Source organism: Bombyx mandarina, chromosome 16 (genome assembly GCF_030267445.1).
Source record: "Bombyx mandarina strain Sakado chromosome 16, ASM3026744v2".
NCBI classification, from domain to species: Eukaryota; Metazoa; Arthropoda; class Insecta; order Lepidoptera; family Bombycidae; genus Bombyx; species Bombyx mandarina.
This window is the reverse complement of record NC_143222.1, coordinates 3,279,555-3,302,693: the sequence shown is the minus strand read 5'-3', so window position 1 is coordinate 3,302,693 and position 23,139 is coordinate 3,279,555. Positions and strand designations below refer to the sequence as shown.

Here is a 23,139-nt window from a genome sequence, read left to right as displayed (position 1 = left end):
CTTACGACCGGACGGGTAAGTGAGCTCACGGGCGCAACCTAAGAGAATTTGCTAACGCAAGGGCAGAGCTTCGCAGGATCTACCACCGGATCGGAATCGCGATCCACTGAGATCTGATGATAAAATTCAGTAGGATGTGTCTATGGGTTAGTTCGCACGTCCAACTCTTCGCCGTAATCGACGAGTTCAATTATTTTTTATTTTCCTACCTCAGCTGATAGCCTTGAGAGGCTATTTCAGCGTAACCGTAACTAATAGGTGAGCTCACGGAGGTTAAACCTGACGACGTTGCTAACACGAACCCTAGCAAGAGCCGTGCTTCGCAGAATCTACCACCGGATCGGAAACGCAACCCACTGAGAAGATCCGGCGAGAAACTCAATGGGCTGTGTCTGTGGGTTAATTTACTAGTCGAGCTCTTCGTCGCAAACGACGGATTCGAAGAGAACGATGACCGGAGAGTTCAATGAGGAGGCGAATTTGCGTTATCCGTAAAAATAAAGTAGTAATGTAAAGTAAAGTAGCAAAAGTGTCATCAGTATCGCATTGTGACAGAATCTAATACCGGTCACTCACATTCGCACGAATACGCAAACCCGCAAGTGTAGGACGACATTTGCAAATGATTATGCAAAGTTTTCGCTGCATTCGTGGTTTTCCAAGCTGTGTCGGTTTTTTAACAGACATCAAAGCGCGCGAACTGCGATCCTTCGCGTAGTTTCCCACACATTCGTGTGACCAATTGCGCCCAGGATTGCGAAGGCAACAGACGTTTCGCTATTTTCATAGATCGTGACGTCTACTGTGACTATCTTCATAAAAAGAAATCCCATATAAACAGCATGGCTGTTAATGATGTATGGGAAAGAATTCAAAACTCTTTTTCTCTTCAATGTTCTATTGACGAATTAAAAAGGAGGAGAAATTCGTGAGACATTCGTAAACAAGTGTAGAGGAAGCGCAAACGGGTTCGCAAATTGAGTACCGAAACCATTTGCACAGCCGCTAAGTTTGCGAATGAATGTTTGACGGCCCTTTACATAAGGCTAAGTGGCCGGCATAAGAGTTCTGGTACGCACCCGAATCCTTAGTACCCTCGTTTCCCATATAACACAATGATACCACGAAACATAAAAGATTATTATCTATACAATACACAAAACTGTGTGTTTGTCTGTTTGTAACATTAAAATAACCGCTTTTTACTACATGCATATGAATTTATATGCGTTACATGTACCAATGTAACATTTTTTACAAATTTTGTCCGTCTGTCTGTCTGTTTGTTCCGGCTAATCTCTGAAACTGCTGGACTGATTTTGACGGGACTTTCACTGGCGGATAGCTGATGTAATAAGTAGAAACTTAAGCTACTTATATCTTAGAAAAAATCTAAAATTATTTTCAAATAAAGTAATGTTTTGTTAAATTCCACACGGACGAAGTGGCGGGCACAGCTAGTCTTTAATATAACCTTCGGCTTAGGTAGGTACTACGTGTATTTTTTTCAATGACCAACTTTAAGCAACGTACGACGTGAGTACTTGAGTACCTCTCCCTGGACCAACGTAAAGAAATATATCATACCGGTACTGCTTTATACTCACTTTTGACAAAATCAACAGTCATATTCGTGTGCATGTCGTAATATGTTTTCCGAACTCTCATCTTTATGGGGTCGTTCTCGTCGATGTTGTAGTCCCTGAAGGCTTCCACGGGCTTGTCGTCATACTTGGCCTCCGGACGCAGTAGCAGAGATGGGTCGATCATGGAGACCGGGGAATCCTAGATAAAATACAAAGTAGATCTAGGCTATCAGTTTTATAGAAGATGGTTAAGGGAATTTCCGGGGAATGTTCACCAGGATTTTTCTCCCTATCGAATAGTTGGTAGTCCAAGGGGTTATTCCAGCTATACCCGGATGGGTAGGTGAGCTCACGGGCTCTACCTGAGAGAATTTGCTAACACTCTACAAGACTCCGCTAGCAAGAGCAGTGCTTCGCAGAATCTACCACCGGATCGGAAATGCGACCTGAGAAGATCCGGCGAGAAACTCAGTATGCTGTGTCTATGGATTAATTCGCTCGTCGAGCTCTTCGTCGCAAGCGACGGGTTCGACGAGGACGGTGACCGGTGCTTGAGGTATCTAAAAGCACCGTTAAGGGATTGAGAGGATCCGTAATGACGTGTTTAAGGCAACGTCGACTGTTTACCATTCGGTCTACAGGATCGGGTATGAGTGGCTACGGGCTGCTAGGCCCTATTCTATTTTCTTATTCATCGTCATTTTCGACTCGGTGATGCAGTAGTTATAGTTGCTGCAATGTACGACTGCGCGCCGTCCTTACTTGTGTGAGTGACCAAACTGTATACGCGTCAATGTAGTGAGAGCACGTACGGTCAGCAAGCAAAAACTCATTAATTCAAGTTATGAATTTCATCGATTTTTATATTTTAAGTATTTTTTAATTTACTTTTTAGGAGTGGTCAAAATATAAAATAAACACAAAAGAAATGTAATTTTAAACAATACCTTAACTCTACACAAAATAAAAAGTTCTCTCAGTTATTATTAGTAATGTTTCATGTTAATTTATACCACTACCTTCATCAAGCAATTCGACACAGTCATTGTCATAATCTTTACTGGCATTTATAATAAATAGGAAATCATAGTCGAAATATTTATATTACAGCGACCCTGACCGTTGCGCCGAGGGTCGTGGGTTCGATTCCCGGATCAGACAAACATAATTTGTGTGATGAACACGTTTGTTTGCTCTTTCTTTATCTGGGTGAATATTATCTATCTATTATCTATACTTAATATTATAAAGCTGAAGAGTTTGTTTGTTTGAACGCGCCAATCTCAGGAACAACTGGTCCGATTTGAAAAATTATTTCAGGGTTAGATAGCCCGTTTATTGGGCAAGGCTATTATAGGATATATAACATCACGCTAAGACTAATACAAGCGGAGCACTAATAAAGAATGTTTCAAAACCGGGGTTTTTTTCCCTTTTGAGAGCTTCCGCTGTGTGCGCTGCAGAAACGGTTAAAGTTTCGCTAAAATTGTGTATGACACAATTGTTCCCCTTTAAAAGATCTAAAAAAAAGTCCCTGACAGCATATGTCTATATGTTAAGGTTGGCTCACTATAACGTTTTTTATGCTAACAAAATCTGTTCTAAAATAAAGCATTACTTGTGAACTATTCCACGCTGACGAAGTCGCGGGCAAAAGCTAGTATTTATATATATATATTTAAGCTTATATAAGTATGTTTATAAGTCTCTAGTACCCATAAACAGTAAATCCTAAATTAGGGCTGGATGACCGTGCGTGATTTGTTCACAGTTATTTATTATTATTATTATTTGAATATTATGCTAGCCACCGTCTATTTGTTTATTAAAACAACACAACACAACATTTCTAGATTTTGCGCTTAATTTCAAATGAAACTGTAAATGTTGTTTTTAATTGAGTTCACCTCGATTGAGCTGAGATCTAATTGAAATTGAATGTTTTTTTTTATTAATTTAGAATTTTCCTATTTCAGGGTCGGATGTTAGCCTTTCACGCTAATAATGTATAGGTACATTTAAATAAAAAGAAGTTATTAATTCATTTGTACAGATGTTGTGAAATAATGATGGATACGTCAGAAAATAAACTTTTCTTCATTATAACTTCAATTTACATGTAAATTAAAAAAGTAGGTAAGTAAATGCGAGTTGGACAACGAACAATAGACGGGACATGAACGAATTTGATGTGACATTATGAGATTATTACATATGTATATTTGAAATTTATTAATTTCTGTTTTTTGCAGTCAGACTACAGAACCCTAAGAATAATAAATACAGCAGAAGGTTCTACTTAGAAAATGTTTTTTAATTCATACTTTTGATTTTAGGAGCATCGATGAAGTTTTAGACTCGCAAAAATTCAAAAAAAAATCTATGAACCTGTCAACAAAAAAAAAATACAAAAAAAAAATGGCGGGCATTTCTTTTTTTAACATTTTCGAAACTACTAATTGAAAAAAATTTGCTATTCCAAATACGAAATATTCCACAGACTAAACAACATCTAAAACGGCTCTAAAAAAGAAAATTAACTCACTGGCTTGATTTTCATTGTAGTGCGTCTGTGTTCCTTCTCAGAGCGATTCAGACTAATAGTAATATGTTAGCACTTGATTCTTAAATGGTGGAATTGTCTGATAATAGCCGATGATCATCGCTCTACTCCAAGTCATAGGTTATCCGCACTAATAAAATATGAGAAAAACATGAACAGCGATAATTGAAAATACTAATTTGATAAATTAATTGTTTTCACGATAGCATTTTTTTTAATGTTTGAAACTTAACTAGTACATCGTGGTCTTTTTGGTGACCCCTCCAAAACTTTACTGATAAATTACTTCAAAATAACATATTTCTAGAAATGACTATCTGAACAGCTTTCTCTTGTATGGATTCAAATGTAACATATGATATATGTACATATATAATTTTTATTTATAAATTGGGTTATTTTTTTTTCTGTTCGCTATTATTTAAATCTAAATTTTGTTGTTAATATTTATAATAATATGTGGAATGCAAATAATAGAATAAAAAACGCATGAAGTAAAGGGTTGAAGATGAAACAGACTGAGTCCCTCCCTATGACTACTATAATACTAAATACTAAATTCTTTCAGGTTGAGCCCGTGAACTCATCCTCCCGTCCCCGCGATGCTTGGATAGCCCCTTAGGCTACCAGCGAATTGATAAGGAAAAAAATTTGGTTTATTGCTAAGGTTTAGTGCTAAATTTTAAGTTTGCGCGAATTCAAAACATGTGATCTATACCGGATGACAGTGAGTGACGAATTACAGTTCTTCTGAGGATCAACAAAAAACCCATTAGTGCGTTTATAAATTGTGATCAACAAAAACTTTAAATTCCTACTTCCTTTCATAAAAAAAAGTTTATTGTCCGCTTGTTTGCAGACTTCAAATATTCAAGTTTCGAAGTTAAATTCTACCAAACGTTTTTGTTGACAATTGCATAAATATTTTTTGTTATTGCTTAGATGGGTCGACGAGCTTACAGCCCACCTGGTGTTAAGTGGTTACTGGAGCCCATAGACATCTACAACGTAAATGCGCCACCCACCTTGAGGTATAAGTTCTAAGGTCTCAGTATATTTTCACGGCTGCCTCATCCTTCAAACTGAAATGTATTACTGCTTCACAGTAGAAATAGGCAGGGTGGTGGTACTTACCCGTGCGGACTCACAAAAGGTCCTACCATCAGTAATTACACAAATTATAATTTTGCGGGTTTCATTTTTATTACACGATGTTATTCCTTCACCGTGGAAGTCAATCGTGAACATTTCTTAAGTACGTATTTCATTAAAAAAATTAGTACCCGCCTACGGGATTCGAACACCGTTGCATCGCTTCAACCCGATTGCACTGGACGTCTTACCCTTTACGCCACGACGGCCACACGTCAATCAATGGGATTGACATTAGCCATTCCATTCCATCAGGACGGAACCTAATTTTGATATTGGAATTAATTTACGAGAAGGATCAGTTGAGAAATTGACATTAATATAAGAAATGTAAAGAAATTATGAAAGCAAAACGAAACTTTCAATTAAAACAAATTTATTGTATTAATAATTTATATAATATTATAGTATTGTTACTTATTTCGTAAACAACTGGAATAAGATACACTTATTATGAATATAATGTTGAATATTCCGAATTATTTGGATTTCAGTCGCAAAGTTATATTAAAAATTCAACAGAATGCCGTAATTTAATGCAGTTGTTCCTCTATACAATACTTATTAAAGCTAAAAATATCTATATAATAAAATAAAATAAGTGATATTGACATTTATCCTGTGTCAATCAAAAGATGACATGAAAAATAGATTTAATTAATTGAATAATGAATTAATGTAAAGATTTAATTTATTAATTAAATGATAATATTCGACTATGGAACTACCACCAGAGCTAGTCGGAAATTGAAAATATTTACAAAAGTTCTAGAAAGACGTTTGGTGACGTTTACTTAACTATAAACAAATTCTAATGAAATTTACTTTTGGTCACTTGTATGTTATTAATTAATTTGCTTTTTTTTTTCTATTTTGAAATTCTCCCCATAACGTCCAGATATGTTTTTAATAAAACTAATGTATTTCACAACCAATTATTCAAAATTAAATTCCATCTAATTGTTATTTAATTCTAATAACGTTAAATTAACTAAAACCAAATGTTGACTCAGTTAAATGCTGTCAAATTTATCTTTTTAATAAATTAACCTGGAATCGCGGGTACTTGCATTTTAATGATTCAATGTCCAGTCCGTCAGTATAATTGTTCAATGAGATACAAACTTAAACGTATATAGAATCTAGATGGAGTAAAATAAAACAAAAGGGGCAAGCGAGTTCTTCTTTTTTTTATGTTTGATTACTGGTGGCCCGGAGGCCTTTCCGGTTTTACCAGGACAGGTGGGCGAGCAGGCTCAGCCAGGAGAGGTGGGATTTGCTAACAGCTACAACAGCTACCCGGGCGCCTCCAAAGGAGACCTAACAACTCAAGAGTAGCTGTTTTGCGAATGAATCTACTACCGGATCGGAATCGCAACCCGCTGAGAAGATCCGGCGTGAAACTCAGCGGGCTGATGTTTAGGTTAGGAGCGAGTTGTTCTCTGCCTTGTTATTGAGTTGAGTCAAACTACAAATGTCAAAAACAATTTAAATTTTCGCGCGGTTTTCTGCACTGAACGCCCAAAATAAGTGGCCACGAGGGTGATAATACTATTCATAAATATAATTTACTTATATAACTACAGTAATTATGGTTGTTTCGGTAAAGATGTGATGTTATCACCATTCGCAGATTCCGGGGATGTACTTCTCAATGAGCTTTTCGTAGTACGGCCAAAGGGCCTCAATGTCCGGCACCTTCTCACTCTTCGTGTACAAATCATATTTGCTACAAGGAAAACAGAAGTCGTTAGTTTATCCGGTGCGAAACTAGAGCATTTACAAACTGATTAGATACAAACATAGTTTTATAGTATTTGCTTCGAGGTTTTATATTTAGTTATAGTTAATTAGTTTTAATATAGTCTTATAGTATTTAGATTCATTTAATTCTTGTACTAAATGGACAAGCAACCCTGCAGTCAACTGGTGTGAAATGATTGCCTAAATCCACACACGTCCCAATGTGCCCTCATTTTGTCCCCTGTTTCTATTTGGGTGGCAGCACTGTGATTTTGGCTGTAGAAATCACTTAACATTAACCGAACCGTGATATCGTTTACCAATGTAATCATGAAAAAAAATGGCATCGCTCGATAGGTACGTGTCTTGTTCAATAGACCACATAACATAATGTTTACTTTGCTATTATTGACATCAAGTATCTAACGCCAAGATACAACTCAGTTTGACTTATCAGGAATTAGCCTTTACCAATTACATAATGTTCTTTATTCAGCAAAACATTATTTATAATTCAAAATGTGTATGAATAAATAAAAAAGGACACTGAAAATCTTCCGAATTCCGGCTTAGTAACGAGCCAAACTAAAGTGTTTTAACTGATGATCCTTGTCAGGATTTTAGTTTGGGGTTTGGTGATTGTTTTTTTTTTCAATTTTTTTTTCAAATTTAAGAGTAAGAACAAATTCTATTTTCAAGTTATTCCTATGTTTTGAAATTGTTAAAATGAAAGACTTACTTAAATTCGGTCACCCATTTTAGAATTTCTTCGTCTTTTTCATTGCTCAGATGGCGGTAGTCTCCGCCTGCGTGCCAAGGATAGAATGAGTGGTACCTGCAATTTAAACACATTTATTTTGTCCGCCTTTATATAGTAATTAAGACATCACGTATACTCGTACATATGTACGTAGGCTATGTAATTATGCCGACATGATATTTTCGTATATAATCTATTAATCGAAAGTGTGGTCACGAATGATTGCCATGATAAATATACAATATTGTAATGTAATGAAACTTTCAATTCTTTTGCTTGGTAATTACTAAACACCGAGCACCTGGTTGAGCGCGCGCTCGCCCGCCTGCCCAGGAGAAACTGGTATGGTATCTGAGCCACAAGCAATATCTATATACCTATTATATAAAAATGAATTGCTGTTCGTTAGTCTCGCTCAAAACTCGAGAACGGCTGGATCGATTTGGCTAATTTTGGTCTTGAATTATTTGTGGAAGTCCAGAGAAGGTTTAAAAGGTAGATAAATATGAAAATGCTCGGATTTAAAAGAAAATAACAATTTTGTTTTCCCTTTGATGTCCCCCCGTCAGACGGATTCCTTTTGTTTACGTCTTTTATTTATCGATTAAGGCACTACGAAGTATGCCGGGTCAGCTAGTCTCCACTAAAAAAAAAACTAGATCTGTGGTGTTAATACGGAACCGGTAGAATTAGACTTCTAATTTTGTAGGTTAAGTTCGTGGGCCCACAATTGCAGCCGTAAAAGCACAATAGCGACTATAAAACAAATGAATTTTTTAACATGACGAACATGCATCCGCCTTAAAATCTATTGACATATTCATTAACAGTGTCGCCGGGATTCCAATATTCTCATTATCAGCTTATTAAATAATAAATAAGTTTGTTTAAAATTTTGATTTAAACAATGTTAATTACCTGATCATGTATAGACCCTTCTCAGGTATCGTAGACTTGTTATGAAGCAGGAATTGATACAGATACTCATCGTGGCTCCAGGACATCAGCAAATTATCGATTCCGCAGTGGGGCTTGTACATTCCATATTTGGTGCTAGAATTTTGTTTTTTAAAGACTTGCTTTATTGGGAATTTTACTTACGCAAAGTTTGACAGGTGAATTGTTCAACATTCTTTAGTTATTACTTAATAATTATGTTTATAAATATGATTCTAAATGCGAATAGTACGAATTTTAATGAAAAGGAAAGTAGACTTAAACAAAACGAAATAAAATTAGAATTTCGTTGCTTTGGTGAAAATAGTGGTTGAAGTCAATAATTATAATTAAGCATTATAGAGAAAAACTTAAAAAGTTTTTGTTTATAACTTTATAATATTTAAAATTTGTATAATCTTTGTAGCGTAAGTAGAACTACTAGAAGGGGAACCGAGACCTTGCTGGTCGCGGGAATCAAGTGGATGCGAGTATCGCAGGGCAGACTTAGGTCCTGATGATGCTCTTTGTTAAAAATACTGTTTGTTATCAAACAAAATATCGTTTGATTTATTATAAATAATTAACATATTATTTCGTTAACAAACAGAATGTTTACCCTATTTAACCTATCGGGGTAAACTTATTTTTTCGTTTTCAATTTATTTTTACCCGTTACGGTTTTAAATGTATTCATAATAATATATTCTTCGACCCTTGTCCACACAATGCCGAGTGTAGGTCTCTTCAAATGCACTCCATATAATACATCATAATATATCAAAATATCATCATAAAATAATAGTTTTGATGTTTATCTAGGTAGATACAGCATATACATCTGAGGCTACACACTTGTACTTAGCATTATACGTGTTAGGGTTGTCCTTGAAGCTCCAAAATATCATCATTACTATTATAAAATAACAGTTTTGGAGTTTATCTACGTAGATACAGCATATACAGATATCTCAGGCTACATACTTGTACTTAGGATTATAAGTGTCAGGGTTGTCCTTGAAGCTCCAAAATATCATCATTACTATTATCAAATAATAGTTTTGGAGTTTATCTACGTACATACAGCTTAAACAGATATCTCAGGATACTTAGGATTATAAGTGTCAGGGTTGTCCTTGAAGCTCCAAAATATCATCATTACTATTAGTAAATTGTATTTTTTTGGAGTTTATCTACGTACATAGAGCATATACAGATATCTCAGGCTACATACTTGTACTTAGGATTATAAGTGTCAGGGTTGTCCTTGAAGCTCCAAAATATCGTCATTATTATTATTAAATAATAGTTTTGGAGTTTATCTACGTACATAGAGCATATACAGATATCTCAGGCTACATACTTGTACTTAGGATTATAAGTGTCAGGGTTGTCCTTGAAGCTCTCGGGACCATAGACGATAGAGTCAGCCCATTTACAACCAACGGGGAAAGTGTCTCCGACCACGCACCACTGCGGCTCGTCATAAAATGCCATTACCTAAAACAGACATTTACAACATGTTGTAGGTATTTTATCTTGCCTCCTCCCTCTCCTTGTTTGTAACCTTGTAATCCCGAATGCTGATGGCCATGGCCCCCTCTTATAACTGTCTCCTGGAGTATCCTGCGCCACTCCCGCCTATCCTCGGCTTTTCTTGCGTAGTCAGCCTAAGACGAGCTTTTGTCTATGCCTGTCTTAAGGCAATTAGTACTAATCTGGACGCTAAAAGGTTGTCGCAATATACCATAAGATTCCGACTATGCTGTTACGTTATGTTTCAAATATTTTACGATTAATTTCAGCAAAGCGTGACAATGAATACTTACTTAGATATAAAATTGCGCGTACCTACGTCACATGAAAAGTATGATAACCTTCAGTTTTTACGAGTGTCTTGACTTTTCATTAAGAAAACAATGTCATGTACACGAAGGTCTCGGGGCGTTGATAGCCGAATTATTTGCCGAGTAGAAAAGTAAGGTTGTTTATCTTGGCTCCCCTAAATACGAATCATTTTTTTTGTATTTCAACTTATTTAACTAGAAAAAAACAATTTAATGTAAGAAAGCACAACAAAACAACTTTCATTTAACTAAAAAAGTATTTTTCTTCGTTTAGATCAGGGGCTCCCAAACTTATTTTGTCTACTGCCCACTTTGAGAATAAATTATTTTTAGCGCCCCCATTTTTGTCATCTACTTAAAAACCACTATAGCGAGAGCTCAGTCGGTCCTCCTAGATGAAATTACAAATCGCCTCGCAAGCCTCTACACAACGTCCCCATTTTTTTTCTGAGTCTCTTACCGCTCCCCTTTAGGATTGCAGCGCCCACAGGGGAGCGTTATCGCCCACTATGGGAAAGGCTGGTTTAGATCGTTACGCCACTGTGGAGTCCATAACCGATTGTGTGTGTGAGGCGATGGTGAGGCGACTCGCGGTAATTGTCAATCGTTTTTGAAACAATACCAGAAGGTTCCCTAATCCTAATAGCAACCTAATTATTCATCAAGTACTTGAGTGAATTCAAACTCAAACAAACAGCCCAATAAATAAACATTCGTTTAACTACAGCAGATCAATAGAAATTTAAACTCAGACTAGGTATTCCAAAAAAATCACAATTTCTTTGAGTTTCGTAGAATAAGATGACGCCAATAATAGGATAGACGAAGCAAAGCTAAATTTAAAATGAATATTGAAGCTGTTACAGTGAAATCGTTGTTGTTAAATTATGAATTCTTAAAATATATATTGTGACAATTTACCAAGAAATAAATTGTGACAATGTATCAAGTCTAAATGCAATGGGTCATAATTGAATTAGCGCAAGATAATGAGAAAAAAACTGGGAGAGAAAAACAGCCTGAGTAACATTCATTGTAATATTTACGACGCAATTTTTGAGCCACGATCGATTTGAATAGAAGTTGATAAGTAGATTAAAAACGCAAAGAAGTAATTTGTATTACATAAGTCGTATTATTTTCTCTAAAACTGCAGAGAGTAAATTAATCTATATATTAATATGTGAAGCAAAACTTTGTACTCTTTTTTACGAAAATTGCGCGGACGGAGGATTACGAAATTTCCCACACTTATTCAGAATATAGAGAAGGAGTGCACAATGTTAATATTATTTTAAATTATGCATAAAAAATACATTAAATATATGAATAAAAACATTACACACACTGCCATGTATTTGACATACACACGCATGCATTCTACTTGTTTATTGTCAAACTTTTCTTATTGCTTATAGTCTGTGGTCAAATTGAGAATAGTTTAAAATATATCATTGTTTATCTCTATTAATATTTGTCTAAAGTGTAGTCTTGGCGAAATCTATGATTATAGAAGTGTACAAACTTATAATTACAACTAATTATAGTCGAATTTCGACTACTGCGGGACCACTAGTCTTATTTATTCTGCTACAGAGATTGACTTTATCTTCTGGACAACGTTACCTTGCCTAAATCATGAATGAGGCCAGTAAGGTGGAACCAGTCCTCATCAGGGTGATCCTCTCTGATCCTTTCAGCGGTCTGGAAAGCGTGCACGATGTTTGGTAGGTCCGTGTCGGGGTCTGACTCGTCCACCAGCTCATTGAGCTTGATGAGAGCATCCTTCACTGTGGCCTTGAAGTGGTTGAACTTTAGCCATTTCTCGCGTTTTTCTGGTTATAAACATTACATTTTTATTACTTATTCGATTTTTCCTGTAGTACTTTGATTTGAATAAAATAATAAGACATTATTTTTTTACATAAAAACGTACGTATAGACATTTTACGTAAAAATATCATTATATTATCGAGAGGTGAAAGGTTATTTGGTTTAAGCGACATGTAACTTTACAAGAGAGCCACATAAAGTTAAAAAAATATCATAACAAAAACTCAAAACTTCCTCAGCTATTTGATTGAATAGGCTAAGCTTAATTGAAGTTCAATCAAAACATCGAACTGTTGATGCTAATGCCAAAGCCAATACCAAATTTTAAGTCGTCGTGGCCTAAAGGATAAGACGTCTGGTGCATTCGTATGTAGCGATGCACCGGTGTTCGAATCTCAGGCGGGTACCAATTTTTCTAATGAAATACGTACTTAACAAATGTTCACGATTGACTTCCACGGTGAAGGAATAATATCGTGTAATAAAAATCAAACCCGCAAAATTATAATTTGCGTAATTACTGGTGGTAGGACCACTTGTGAGTCCGCACGGGTAGGTACCACCTCCCTGCTTATTTCAGCCGTGAAGCAGTAATGCGTTTCGGTTTGAAGGTTGGGGCAGCCGTTGTAACTGTACTAAACCTTAGAACTTATATCTCAAGGTGCGTGGCGCATTTACGTTGTAGATGTCTATGAGCTCCAGTAACCACTTAACACCAGGTGGGCTGTGAGATCGTCCACCCATCTAAGCAATAAAAAAGGCAGCGGCTTAGCTCTGCCCCTGGCATTACTGAAGTCCATGGGCGACGGTAATCACTCACCATCACCTGGGCCGTATCTAGTCTGCCTACAATGGCATTTAAAAAAAAATAGATGCTCACGTTTGACCAAATCGACGGTAACATTGGAGTGCATCAAGTAGTAAGTGCGTCGGACCCGTTCCTTGATGGGGTCCGTGTCGTCGACGCTGTAGTCCCTGAACGCGTCGATGGGCTTGTCATTGAACGTCGGCTCTGGACGCAGAAGCTGCGACGGGTCGATCATGGACACGGGCTTCTTTTCCTATTTATTAGTTTGAAAGCAGATTTTAAGAAGTCGTCGTGGCCTAAAGGATAAGACGTCCAGTGCTTTCGTATCGAGCGATGCAACGGTGTTCGAATCCCGCAGGCGGGTACCAATTTTTCGAATGAAATACGTACTTAACAAATATTCACGATTGTCTTCCACGGTGAACGAATAACGTCGCGTAATAAAAATCGAACCCGTAAAATTATAATTTGCGTAGGTAATTACTGGTGGTAGGACCTCTTGTGAGTCCGCACGAATAGGTACCACCGCCCTGTCTATTTCTGCTATGAAGCAGTAATGCGTTTCGATTTGAAGGGTGGGGCAGCCGTTATAACTATAGTGAGACCTTAGAACTTATATCTCAAGGTGGGTGGCGCATTTACGTTATAGTGGTCTATGGGCTTCAGTAACCGCTTAACACAAGGTGGGCTATGAGCTCGTCCACCCATCTAAGCAATAAATACAAACGATATAATAAAGTATAGTAAGCTACGACGGTGTGAGGCCTAAAATCGCAGGGCCGCATCTTTTGCAGTAAGGGTCGTAAAGGAGGTTAACCGCCTCACCGGAGATTGAACATCAGCCTGCTCCGACGCAGTGTAACCGTCAACTGGTCTATACTAGTTATATTATAAAGCCTATTAAAATCCTGAAGCAATAATGCGTTCCGGTTCGAAAGGTGGGATAAACGTCTCAAGACGCATTACGGTTTAAAAAAAATCCGCCTGTTAAATACTGTGACGAGGAATCCATTGGCGGTCGAATTCTAACTTATTTGAATGCTTCACGAAAAAAATAGACAGGATAAATATATAATATTTGATATGCTTGATTTTTTAATTAGTTACCTAATTGTTAGAATTTTTTAAATACACTTAGTAGATACATAGCTATTTAGAATATCTTTGTACCGGCATAAAACTTATATTAATACTCTTCGCGATCACATTTTTAAATTTATTTTATTAACGTAACATCTTTAGCTACTTACAACTTCGGCGGCCATTTTGTTATTTGTTAAAACACACAATAATACAAAGACTAAAAACGAACGTCAAATGTTAAATATTTATAACATCTTAGTTATTTAATATGGATTTATATACCTGTCGTTAACATCTCGAGTACATGTTATCTGATAATGGTGGCTTTAGTTAACTTTGATAAAGTTAATTCTATATTGGAGTGTTTTAGTGTACTTCAAATGTTTAAAAATATATATATATTTAAAAACAAGAATATATCAAGAATATATAATATTTAGTCTACGTGGCCTAAAGAATAAGACGTCCGGTGCATTCGTGTTGAGCGATGCACCGGTGTTCGAATCTCAGGCGGGTATCAATTTTTCTAATGAAATACGTACTCAAGAAATGTTCACGATTGACTTCCACGGTGAAGGAATAAAACATCGTGTAATAAAAATCAAACCCGCAAAATTATAATTTGCGTAATTACTGGTGGTAGGACCTCTTGTGAGTCCGCGCGGGTAGGTACCACCACCCTGCCTATTTCTGCCGTAAAGCAGTAATACGTTTCGGTTTGAAGGGTAGGGCAGCCGTTGTAACTATACTGAGACCTTAGAACTTATGTCTCAAGGTGGGTGGCACATTTACGTTGTAGATGTCTATGGGCTTCGGTACCCACTTAACACAAGGTGGGCTGCGAGCTCGTCCACCCATCTAAGCAATAAAAAAACAAAATATTTTTTCTCTACCAAAGAGACTTCGTGTGTATCCACTTAGAACGAAGTAATCTCTTGATAGACCTTCATTGTACGTAAAACTGCTACAACTATAACCCTTATACACCCTACTATCATCCCGAGTGACGATGCATTTTTTTTTAACTATAAAATCAAAGCGACTTAAATTGCTGCTACAGTTCAAAAGACAGCTTCACTGATTGTTAGTTTAATATTAGCTCATTGTATTGTAAGATAGGCATTTAATGCACGTTCCAACAATTTCTTGTGTAAGCTATGTCTTGTTCTTGTTATAATTACTTATTGTTGTTATATTTCTTATAAATATTATTATTTTTATATTGTTAATAAAAATTGCTTTGTCTCTACTGTCTGTGTCAATTCAATCAATACTCGAAGGAAAGTCCTTCCACAAAGTCCTTCTATTATAACTTAAGTCTTAAATTTAAGTCCTCGTGGCCTAAAAGATAATATGCCCGATGCTTTCGTATTGAGCGATGCGACTGTGCCGATGTTCGAATATAGCGGGCAGGAATAATTTAAAAAAAATATTGAAATACGCACTTAACACATGTTCACGGATGACGATCATGGAACAATGATGATGAATCCACGATGATGGAATGTTATTGAATAAAAATCAAACCCGTGAAAATACTTATGGTAGGACCTCTTGTGAGTCCGCACGGGTAGGCACCACCGCCCCGCCTATTTCAGCCTTGAAGCACTAATGCGTTTCAGTTTTAAGGGCGGGGCAGCCGTTGTACTGTATAAACTGAAACTTAGAACTCATATCTCAAGGTGAGTGACGGCATTTACTTTGTTCATATCTATGGGCTTCGGTAACTTAGAATCAGATGGGCGCTAAGATCGTGCACGCATTTAAGTAATAAAAATAAAATTAACCAACACAAATCATAATTAGTATATGCGCATTCTACACAAAATTCGTTTCAATTCGTTTTATTTTAAATCCACTACTTGTGTTTTGTTTAATAAAATTAAATAAACTAGAGGACCCGCAGTAGTCGAAATTCGACTATAATTTATTGAATCGTAAGTTTGTACACTATTATGATTGTATTTTATACTTCTATAATCATAAATTTCGCCAAGGCTACACTATAGAAAACATTAATAAAGACAAACTATATTTATTCTATTCTCAATTTGACAAAAGACTTAAAGAACAAATGTTTGACAATAAATAGCATTCATGCGTGTGTGCGTCATATACATGGTATGTAGTGTGTGTAACGTTTTCTTTATTGATTTAATGTATCTTTTATGCATTATTTAAAAAAAAAAATATTAGCATTATGCACTTCTTCTCTATATTCTCTATAAGTGTGCAAAATTTCATACTCCTCCGTCCGCGCAATTTACGTAAAAAGGGATACAAAGTTTTTGCTTCACGTATTAATTAAATAAATGTCCGGAACCAACGTTCATTCAATATCAGTAGCTCCCCCCATTGCGTATCAAAGTCAAACATAACATACAGAGGAGGGCCGTTCGGATTGTCGATAATCCCGGTCTCACGGATCGTTTGGAACCTCTGGGTCTGCGGAGGGACTTCGGTTCCCTCTGTATTTTGTACCGTATGTTCCATGGGGAGTGCTCTGAGGAATTGTTCGAGATGATACCGGCATCTCGTTTTTACCATCGCACCGCCCGCCACCGGAGTAGAGTTCATCCATACTAATCCGGCTATGGAATGAGCTCCCCTCCACGGTGTTTCCCGAGCGCTATGACATGTCCTTCTTCAAACGAGGCTTGTGGAGAGTATTAAGCGGTAGGCAGCGGCTTGGCTCTGCCCCTGGCATTGCTGAAGTCCATGGGCGACGGTAACCACTCACCATCAGGTGGGCCGTATGCTCGTCTGCCTACAAGGGCAATAAAAAAAAAAAAAAAAAAAAAAAAAAAAAAAAAAAAAAAAAAAAAAAAAAAAAAAAAAAAAAAAAAAAAAAAAAAAAATAACCCAAAGCTGGAAAACGTACATCATATTAAATGATATGAATAAAAAACAAATGAAGTGAATTTCGACAGTACGACAGTAAACGGAAGCTTTAAATTTTATCTTTAACACAGACGCGCAGAGTTCAATCTATATATTAATACGTGAAGCAAAAACTTTTTATCCCTTTTTACGAAAATTGCACGGACGGAGGAGTATGAAATATTCCACACTTATAGAGAATATAGAGAAGTAGTGCACAATGCTAATATTTTTTTAAAATAATGCATAAATGATACATTAAATCAATAAAGAAAACATTACACACACTACATACCATGTATTTGACGCACACACGCATGCATACTATTTTTTGTCAAACTTTTGTTCTTGGCGTCTGTTGTCAAATTGAGATTAAATATTGTTTGTCTTTGTTAATATTTTTTATAGTGTAGTCTCGGCGAAATTTGTGATTATAGAAGTATAAAATGCAATCATAATAGTGTACAAACTTACAATTCCAATTAATTATAGTCGAATTTCGACTACTGCGGGACCTCTAGTTTTTTTTAATTCTCTTTTAAAGCATAGACGAATGTACGGCCCGTCTAGTGTTCAGTGGTTACCAGAGTCCTTAGAAACCACTACGTCACCGCCGCCCACCTTGAGACATGAGGTCTAAGGATCAATGGTATCTAGTACAACGGCTGCCCCGGTAAGCCCACTGAGTTTCTGAAAAAAAAAGGTGCTACGCCGTGCAAACGGAAATCATAAGTAAAATTATCGTAATTAAAAAACCTACTCGTGCGGGATCAAAAGTCGTCCTAGCAACGGTAAAATAATGATTTTTTTATTTTATTTTTATTGCTTAGATGGTTGGACTAGCTCACAGCCCACCTGATGTTAAGTGGTTACCGGAGCCCATAGACATCTACAACGTAAATGCGCCATTCACCTTATAAGTTCTAAGGTCTCAGTATAATAGTTACGTATAGTTGAATTAAAAATGTGGATTTTTTTTAAAACAGCGATTTACTAACATTGATCCCGAAAACATTATTCAATCCCAAGTGACGTAATTAATCCGCCTAACGATCAGATAAGCGATGTAAGATACAATAGGCGTGGTTGCTGGTTAGTGAAGCCACCACGGTCACCGTCCTCGTCAAAACTAGTCGCTTGCGACGAAGGGCTCGACGAGCGAATTAACCCACAGACACAGCCCACTGAGTTTCTCGCCGGATCTTCTTAGTGGTGGTAGATTCTGCAAAGCACTGCTCTTGCCAGGGTCAGTGTTAGCAACACTCTGGTTTGAGCCCCGTGAGCTCACCTACAAACGTTAGGGTGAAACTGAAATAGCCTCTCAAGGCTATCATCAGTTATCAGCATAGGTAGAAAAAAAAAGAAGCCACCTATTGCGCGGAAATCATATTACAATGGAAAATATAGACATTCCAGATAAGATACATGGATTTCTATTTGTGACAAGTTAAGATGTTTTGCATGTCCGCTATTTGTTAAAGAAAAAAACAGATGCGAAATCTCTTAATCTGCAACTCGAGATATCAGGTCGAGATGCGATTCTGGTTTTTTCACATTTTTGTTTGTGGTTCGTGGTAATAACATTTTGAAGATTTTAAGGAATCTTAGAGCTGAATCGGTAAGCTGGAGTGTTCATTCCCTACGCAAATAATATATATTTTTCTATCCTGTTGTCGTATCTGCGGGTTGGAGGTTTGGTGGATCACTTCAATGAATAAAAATATAAGCTTTAAACTTCATGTATCGTGGTACGTAGTGTTTTTTTTTTGAGTGAACTTTTTGCATCAATTAACCCGCGTGGACAACAATGGTGGAACGGGCCATAGTTTACAATGTCATAAATAAAATTAAATAATCTAGTACGATCAGTTTTAATCTAGACCCTCTGTAACCAGGAAGCCTGGCTCGTTACTGCATAACTTCATCCATTTGTGTGACGGATATCTAAATCTGTCCACCCCTGATTCCAAATTACAAAAATATGGATGTGGCATTACGAAGTATAGAAATAGCATGTAAGTCTTTTTTCAAATATCTTCTATCCTTTTCTTGTTCTTAAAGAGGATTTTATTTTATTTGGAAAATAATAATGATACATAATTTTTCATGCTCGAAGCGAATGATTTCCTTGATTTCAATTTATCAACGAAAACTATACTACCACTTTAAAATTAAGCAGTATACTTTGAAACACGAAATCGAAATTCGTACCTATCGATTTATTTTTTGTTGCATATTTGTATAGATCTGTGGTGGGCAAACATTTTCAATGGCGGGCCACAAAGTTTCAGAAATTCTAGAGGAGGGCCAGAATTATAGAAAAAATGCATGCATATGAAGCAATGCATGTTAGATTTTATTTTACGCGCAAAAATACTGACTAGAATATTTAGGATGGATGGATTCTCGGCGGGCCGGATTAAATACGGCCGTACTTTGCCCGTCACCGGTATATATGAAGGAACTCACAGCCGGCTTGTTATAAAGTGATTATAGAAGCCCATAGATATCATATCGTGAACGCCACTAATGTTAAGACTTGAAATTTTGAGACAAGTCTCAATTGACGCCTGTTTCATCTGTTCCCGTGCGGGCTGATACGTCCTAACATTAAATGCTGAATTGTGATCGCAGTAAGCTGATTAAGACTCGGAAAACGCTGCCGCCAATTCCACAAAAGCCTTAGTTACGTTTTAAAACACCTACGGGAAGATTTGGATTGGTTTATTCTATTGTATTTTAATATATTATATAATATTATAGACAGATATATATATAATATTATAGACAGAAACCACACAACCTGCTACGACACGAATTGTACTCATAAGCAACATATCTGCCGTGTTTCCAACATCCAAGCTATAGGTCAATTGACCTAACCTTCACACTTGTTGCGTATTCACGTGCGGACTTCTTTTAAACCAAGCAAGGATCTGAATGAGGACACATTAATTGATAGAATTATTCTGTAGCTATACCTAAATGGAGGTATTGTCGGTTTAAATGACACGAAATGATCAATCAGTTCTTCTTGAAAAGCTTAGGTACCTTTGAAGGATTCAAATTGTTTCAATTCATATGATTGTTACTACTGTAGTCTATTACATGTATACGAATAACTCAAGTTTAAGAACAAGGAAAGAGCTGATAGAATGGAATTATTTTAGGCAACTTTAACAGCTTACAAGCCCCGTGATCTTTGATTTTGATGTGATTATCATTACGTGAAAAATGTTTACCACTGCCAAAAATTGTGGGCCGAATATTTTAGATTTAACAAAACAAAACACAAGCTGTAGGCAGCGGCTTGGCTCTGCCCCTGATGGTGCTGACGTCTATGAGCGACAGCAACTATTTACCATCAGGCGGGTCGTATGCTCGTTTCGTTGCAAAATAAAAAATCACATAAAACCACCCAAAAAAAAACCACTTCATATTAATCGAAATGATGTTTTGACAAATGAATAACAACAAAATGATTAACTGTGTGAACTCATTATCTTAAATTGCGTTGATAACGACGTTTCACGTCACCGAACAAATGACCATGAAATCGTACCAACAAGATGTTAGGGTTCGTTTTTGTTTACACCAAAACTGTTATGTTATGTTTACTAGAGGTCCCGCAGTAGTCGAAATTCGACTATAATTAATTGGAATTGTAAGTTTGTACACTATTATGGTTGTATTTTATACTTCTATAATCACAAATTTCGCCAAGACTACACTATAAAAAATATTAACAAAGACAAACAATATTTTATCTATTCTAAATTTGACAACAGACGTCAAGAACAAAAGTTTGACAATAAATAGTATGCATGCGTGTGTGCGTCAAATACATGGTATGTAGTGTGTGTAATGTTTTCTTTATTGACTTAATGTATCTTTTATGCATTATTTAAAAAAAATATTAGCATTGTGCACTTCTTCTTTATATTCTCTATAAGTGTGGAAAATTTCATACTCCTCCGTCCGCGCAATTTTCGTAAAAAGGGATACAAAGTTTTTGCTTCACGTATTAATATATAGATTATGAATTACGCCTACACTATATTTAGACAGCGTATTAGAATTTTACACTGACATGACACGAAGCGAAAATTAATGACTTAAGGGCGGTTTAAGCTGACTTATTTAAGCTATTATACATCACAGCTTAGACAGCTACCTCACCATTCAAGGCTTGCATCATTTGCGTTATGAATAAATTTTATGTGCACTGTTTGCTCTTATATATTAAGTGTATTATTCACGCTCCAGAGAGCAGAGCTACATTATCTATGTTTACAAATATTGAGAGATCACGTGGTTAATGGGTTAGAATAACGATAGATTTACCTTCAACGTATAGTATTCAATGAACTAGACTATGATATTGTACTAAATTTTTTACTTGTGGTAGAACCTCTTGTGAGTTCACACGGGTAGGTACCCTACCTATTTCTGTCGTGAAGCACTTACGCGTTTCGGTTTGAAGGATTGGGCAGCCGTTGTAACAATACTGAGACCTTAGAACTCATATTTCAAGGTGGGTGGCGGCATTTACGTTCTAAATGTCTATGGGCTCCGGTAACCGCTTAACAGCAGGTGGGTTGTGAGCTTGTCCACTCATCTATGCAATAAAAAAAAATACAAAATGCCCTCCGCGCCTTCAGCTACGATTTTTTTTAATTCCTGAGAAATGAGTTTTTCAGAACAGAAATAGCTGAAATAGTGGGTAATCAAATTAACACACTTATTCCTGTTTATCATCTGCATCCTGATATTGTAAGTAGGTATAAGATGGAAGTGTTCAGAATTCGCCAAGAAAAGAAGTAACAGTGGCATACCATTACTAACTGTGATTAATGTTTACACCACAATTTCTAAAGGGTATTCAATTACTAATTTACATTGAGCTTGACACTCACTAAAATTATCGAAGGCTGGATCTTAAGAGAGTTCTTCCAAGATCGACATGTAGTTTTGTTTAACTGTAGAGAACTCATAAGTTATACATATTTTTTTTTTAATATCACTTATATCAGAATTGACCTGTAATTTTACGAGTTATTTGACAGTGTTATCCGTTATGATTTATGACTTAATAAGTACACTACCATACATACATACGTATGATAATATGCGCAATTAAAAACAATGTTTACTTTGATAATTACGCGGTTTGTATATTACGTAGGTACTAACTACACTGGAAGAACTCGAAAATGGTATTGATAGATAAAATTTAAAAAAACAAAATGTGTACAATTCACACGTGGTAGAAGTGAAACCTTCCCATAAAATACAATTATCCTAAACGTCTTAAGTATATGTAAAATTTTGTCATTAGTAAATAATTGTAAGGTAGCGCCCTCTGTGAATTGATATTTTAATTTCACGTATAATCCTAAATTAAAATTCACTACAAGAGCTTTCATACACACGTTAGTATTAAAAAATCTCACAGATGGCGCTGTATTAAATAGTATGTATATTTCTGTCTCATTCTTTGCTGGCTTCATCCTACACATTTTTGTATTTGTGTCTCTTACCTGTCGTTTTTTCCGTTGCATCCGGTTTGAAATCACAACGATTCTAAAGAAGTTTTCACTTCAAAAACAATTATTTTTCAAGCTAATCGCCATTTTATTTTTTGTTGAATGTTCCGTGATGAATTCGGAATAAACGTTCTTGGTTAATAAACAGCGTCAACAAGCTTCCAACCTAAGCAAATCCATATATACATCACATACGACCTGGAATATTCTTGTCCTGGTGAAACTGGAAAGGCCTCCGAGTCACCAGTTATCCTTCAATCATAAAAAAAAAGCTGGAATATTGAAACTCTAGTTTGAGGAATAGGACAGCCGACGATTCAGTTGATTCAATTTGTAGATGGGTGAAAGAACTCGTTTTGTGATGTCTATATATTCTGGTGTCTCGAGGTGGGTGGAATATTG

General features: G+C 36.2%; 1 protein-coding gene and 1 long non-coding RNA gene across 2 annotated transcripts; both read right to left on the bottom strand.

Annotated features, from left to right (window-relative positions):
• Positions 1 to 1,566: 1,566 nt before the first annotated feature.
• On the bottom strand, positions 1,567 to 4,267 carry LOC114252820 (uncharacterized). The gene is made up of 2 exons (XR_016324333.1): positions 4,132 to 4,267; positions 1,567 to 1,785 (listed from the first exon to the last, which is right to left on the bottom strand). It is a non-coding gene; the product is annotated as an uncharacterized LOC114252820 (long non-coding RNA).
• A 1,887-nt stretch (positions 4,268 to 6,154) lies between these two features.
• On the bottom strand, positions 6,155 to 14,561 carry LOC114252915 (inositol oxygenase). Its single transcript, XM_028187606.2, has 7 exons — positions 14,479 to 14,561; positions 13,301 to 13,481; positions 12,214 to 12,422; positions 10,104 to 10,240; positions 8,723 to 8,857; positions 7,784 to 7,879; positions 6,155 to 7,030 (listed from the first exon to the last, which is right to left on the bottom strand). The coding sequence occupies exons 1-7, from the start codon at positions 14,491 to 14,493 to the stop codon at positions 6,922 to 6,924; spliced, it is 882 nt and encodes a 293-aa protein (XP_028043407.2). The 5' UTR covers positions 14,494 to 14,561; the 3' UTR covers positions 6,155 to 6,921.
• Positions 14,562 to 23,139: the final 8,578 nt, after the last annotated feature.

Bases quoted from the DNA above. Each gene is read 5' to 3' on its own strand.
- LOC114252915 (XM_028187606.2), bottom strand. The intron at 12,423-13,300 runs GTGAGCATCTAT...GTTTATAACCAG, and splicing joins TACCGTCGATTTGGTCAAAC to AAAAACGCGAGAAATGGCTA. The intron at 10,241-12,213 runs GTAACGTTGTCC...TGTCTGTTTTAG, and splicing joins TCATTCATGATTTAGGCAAG to GTAATGGCATTTTATGACGA.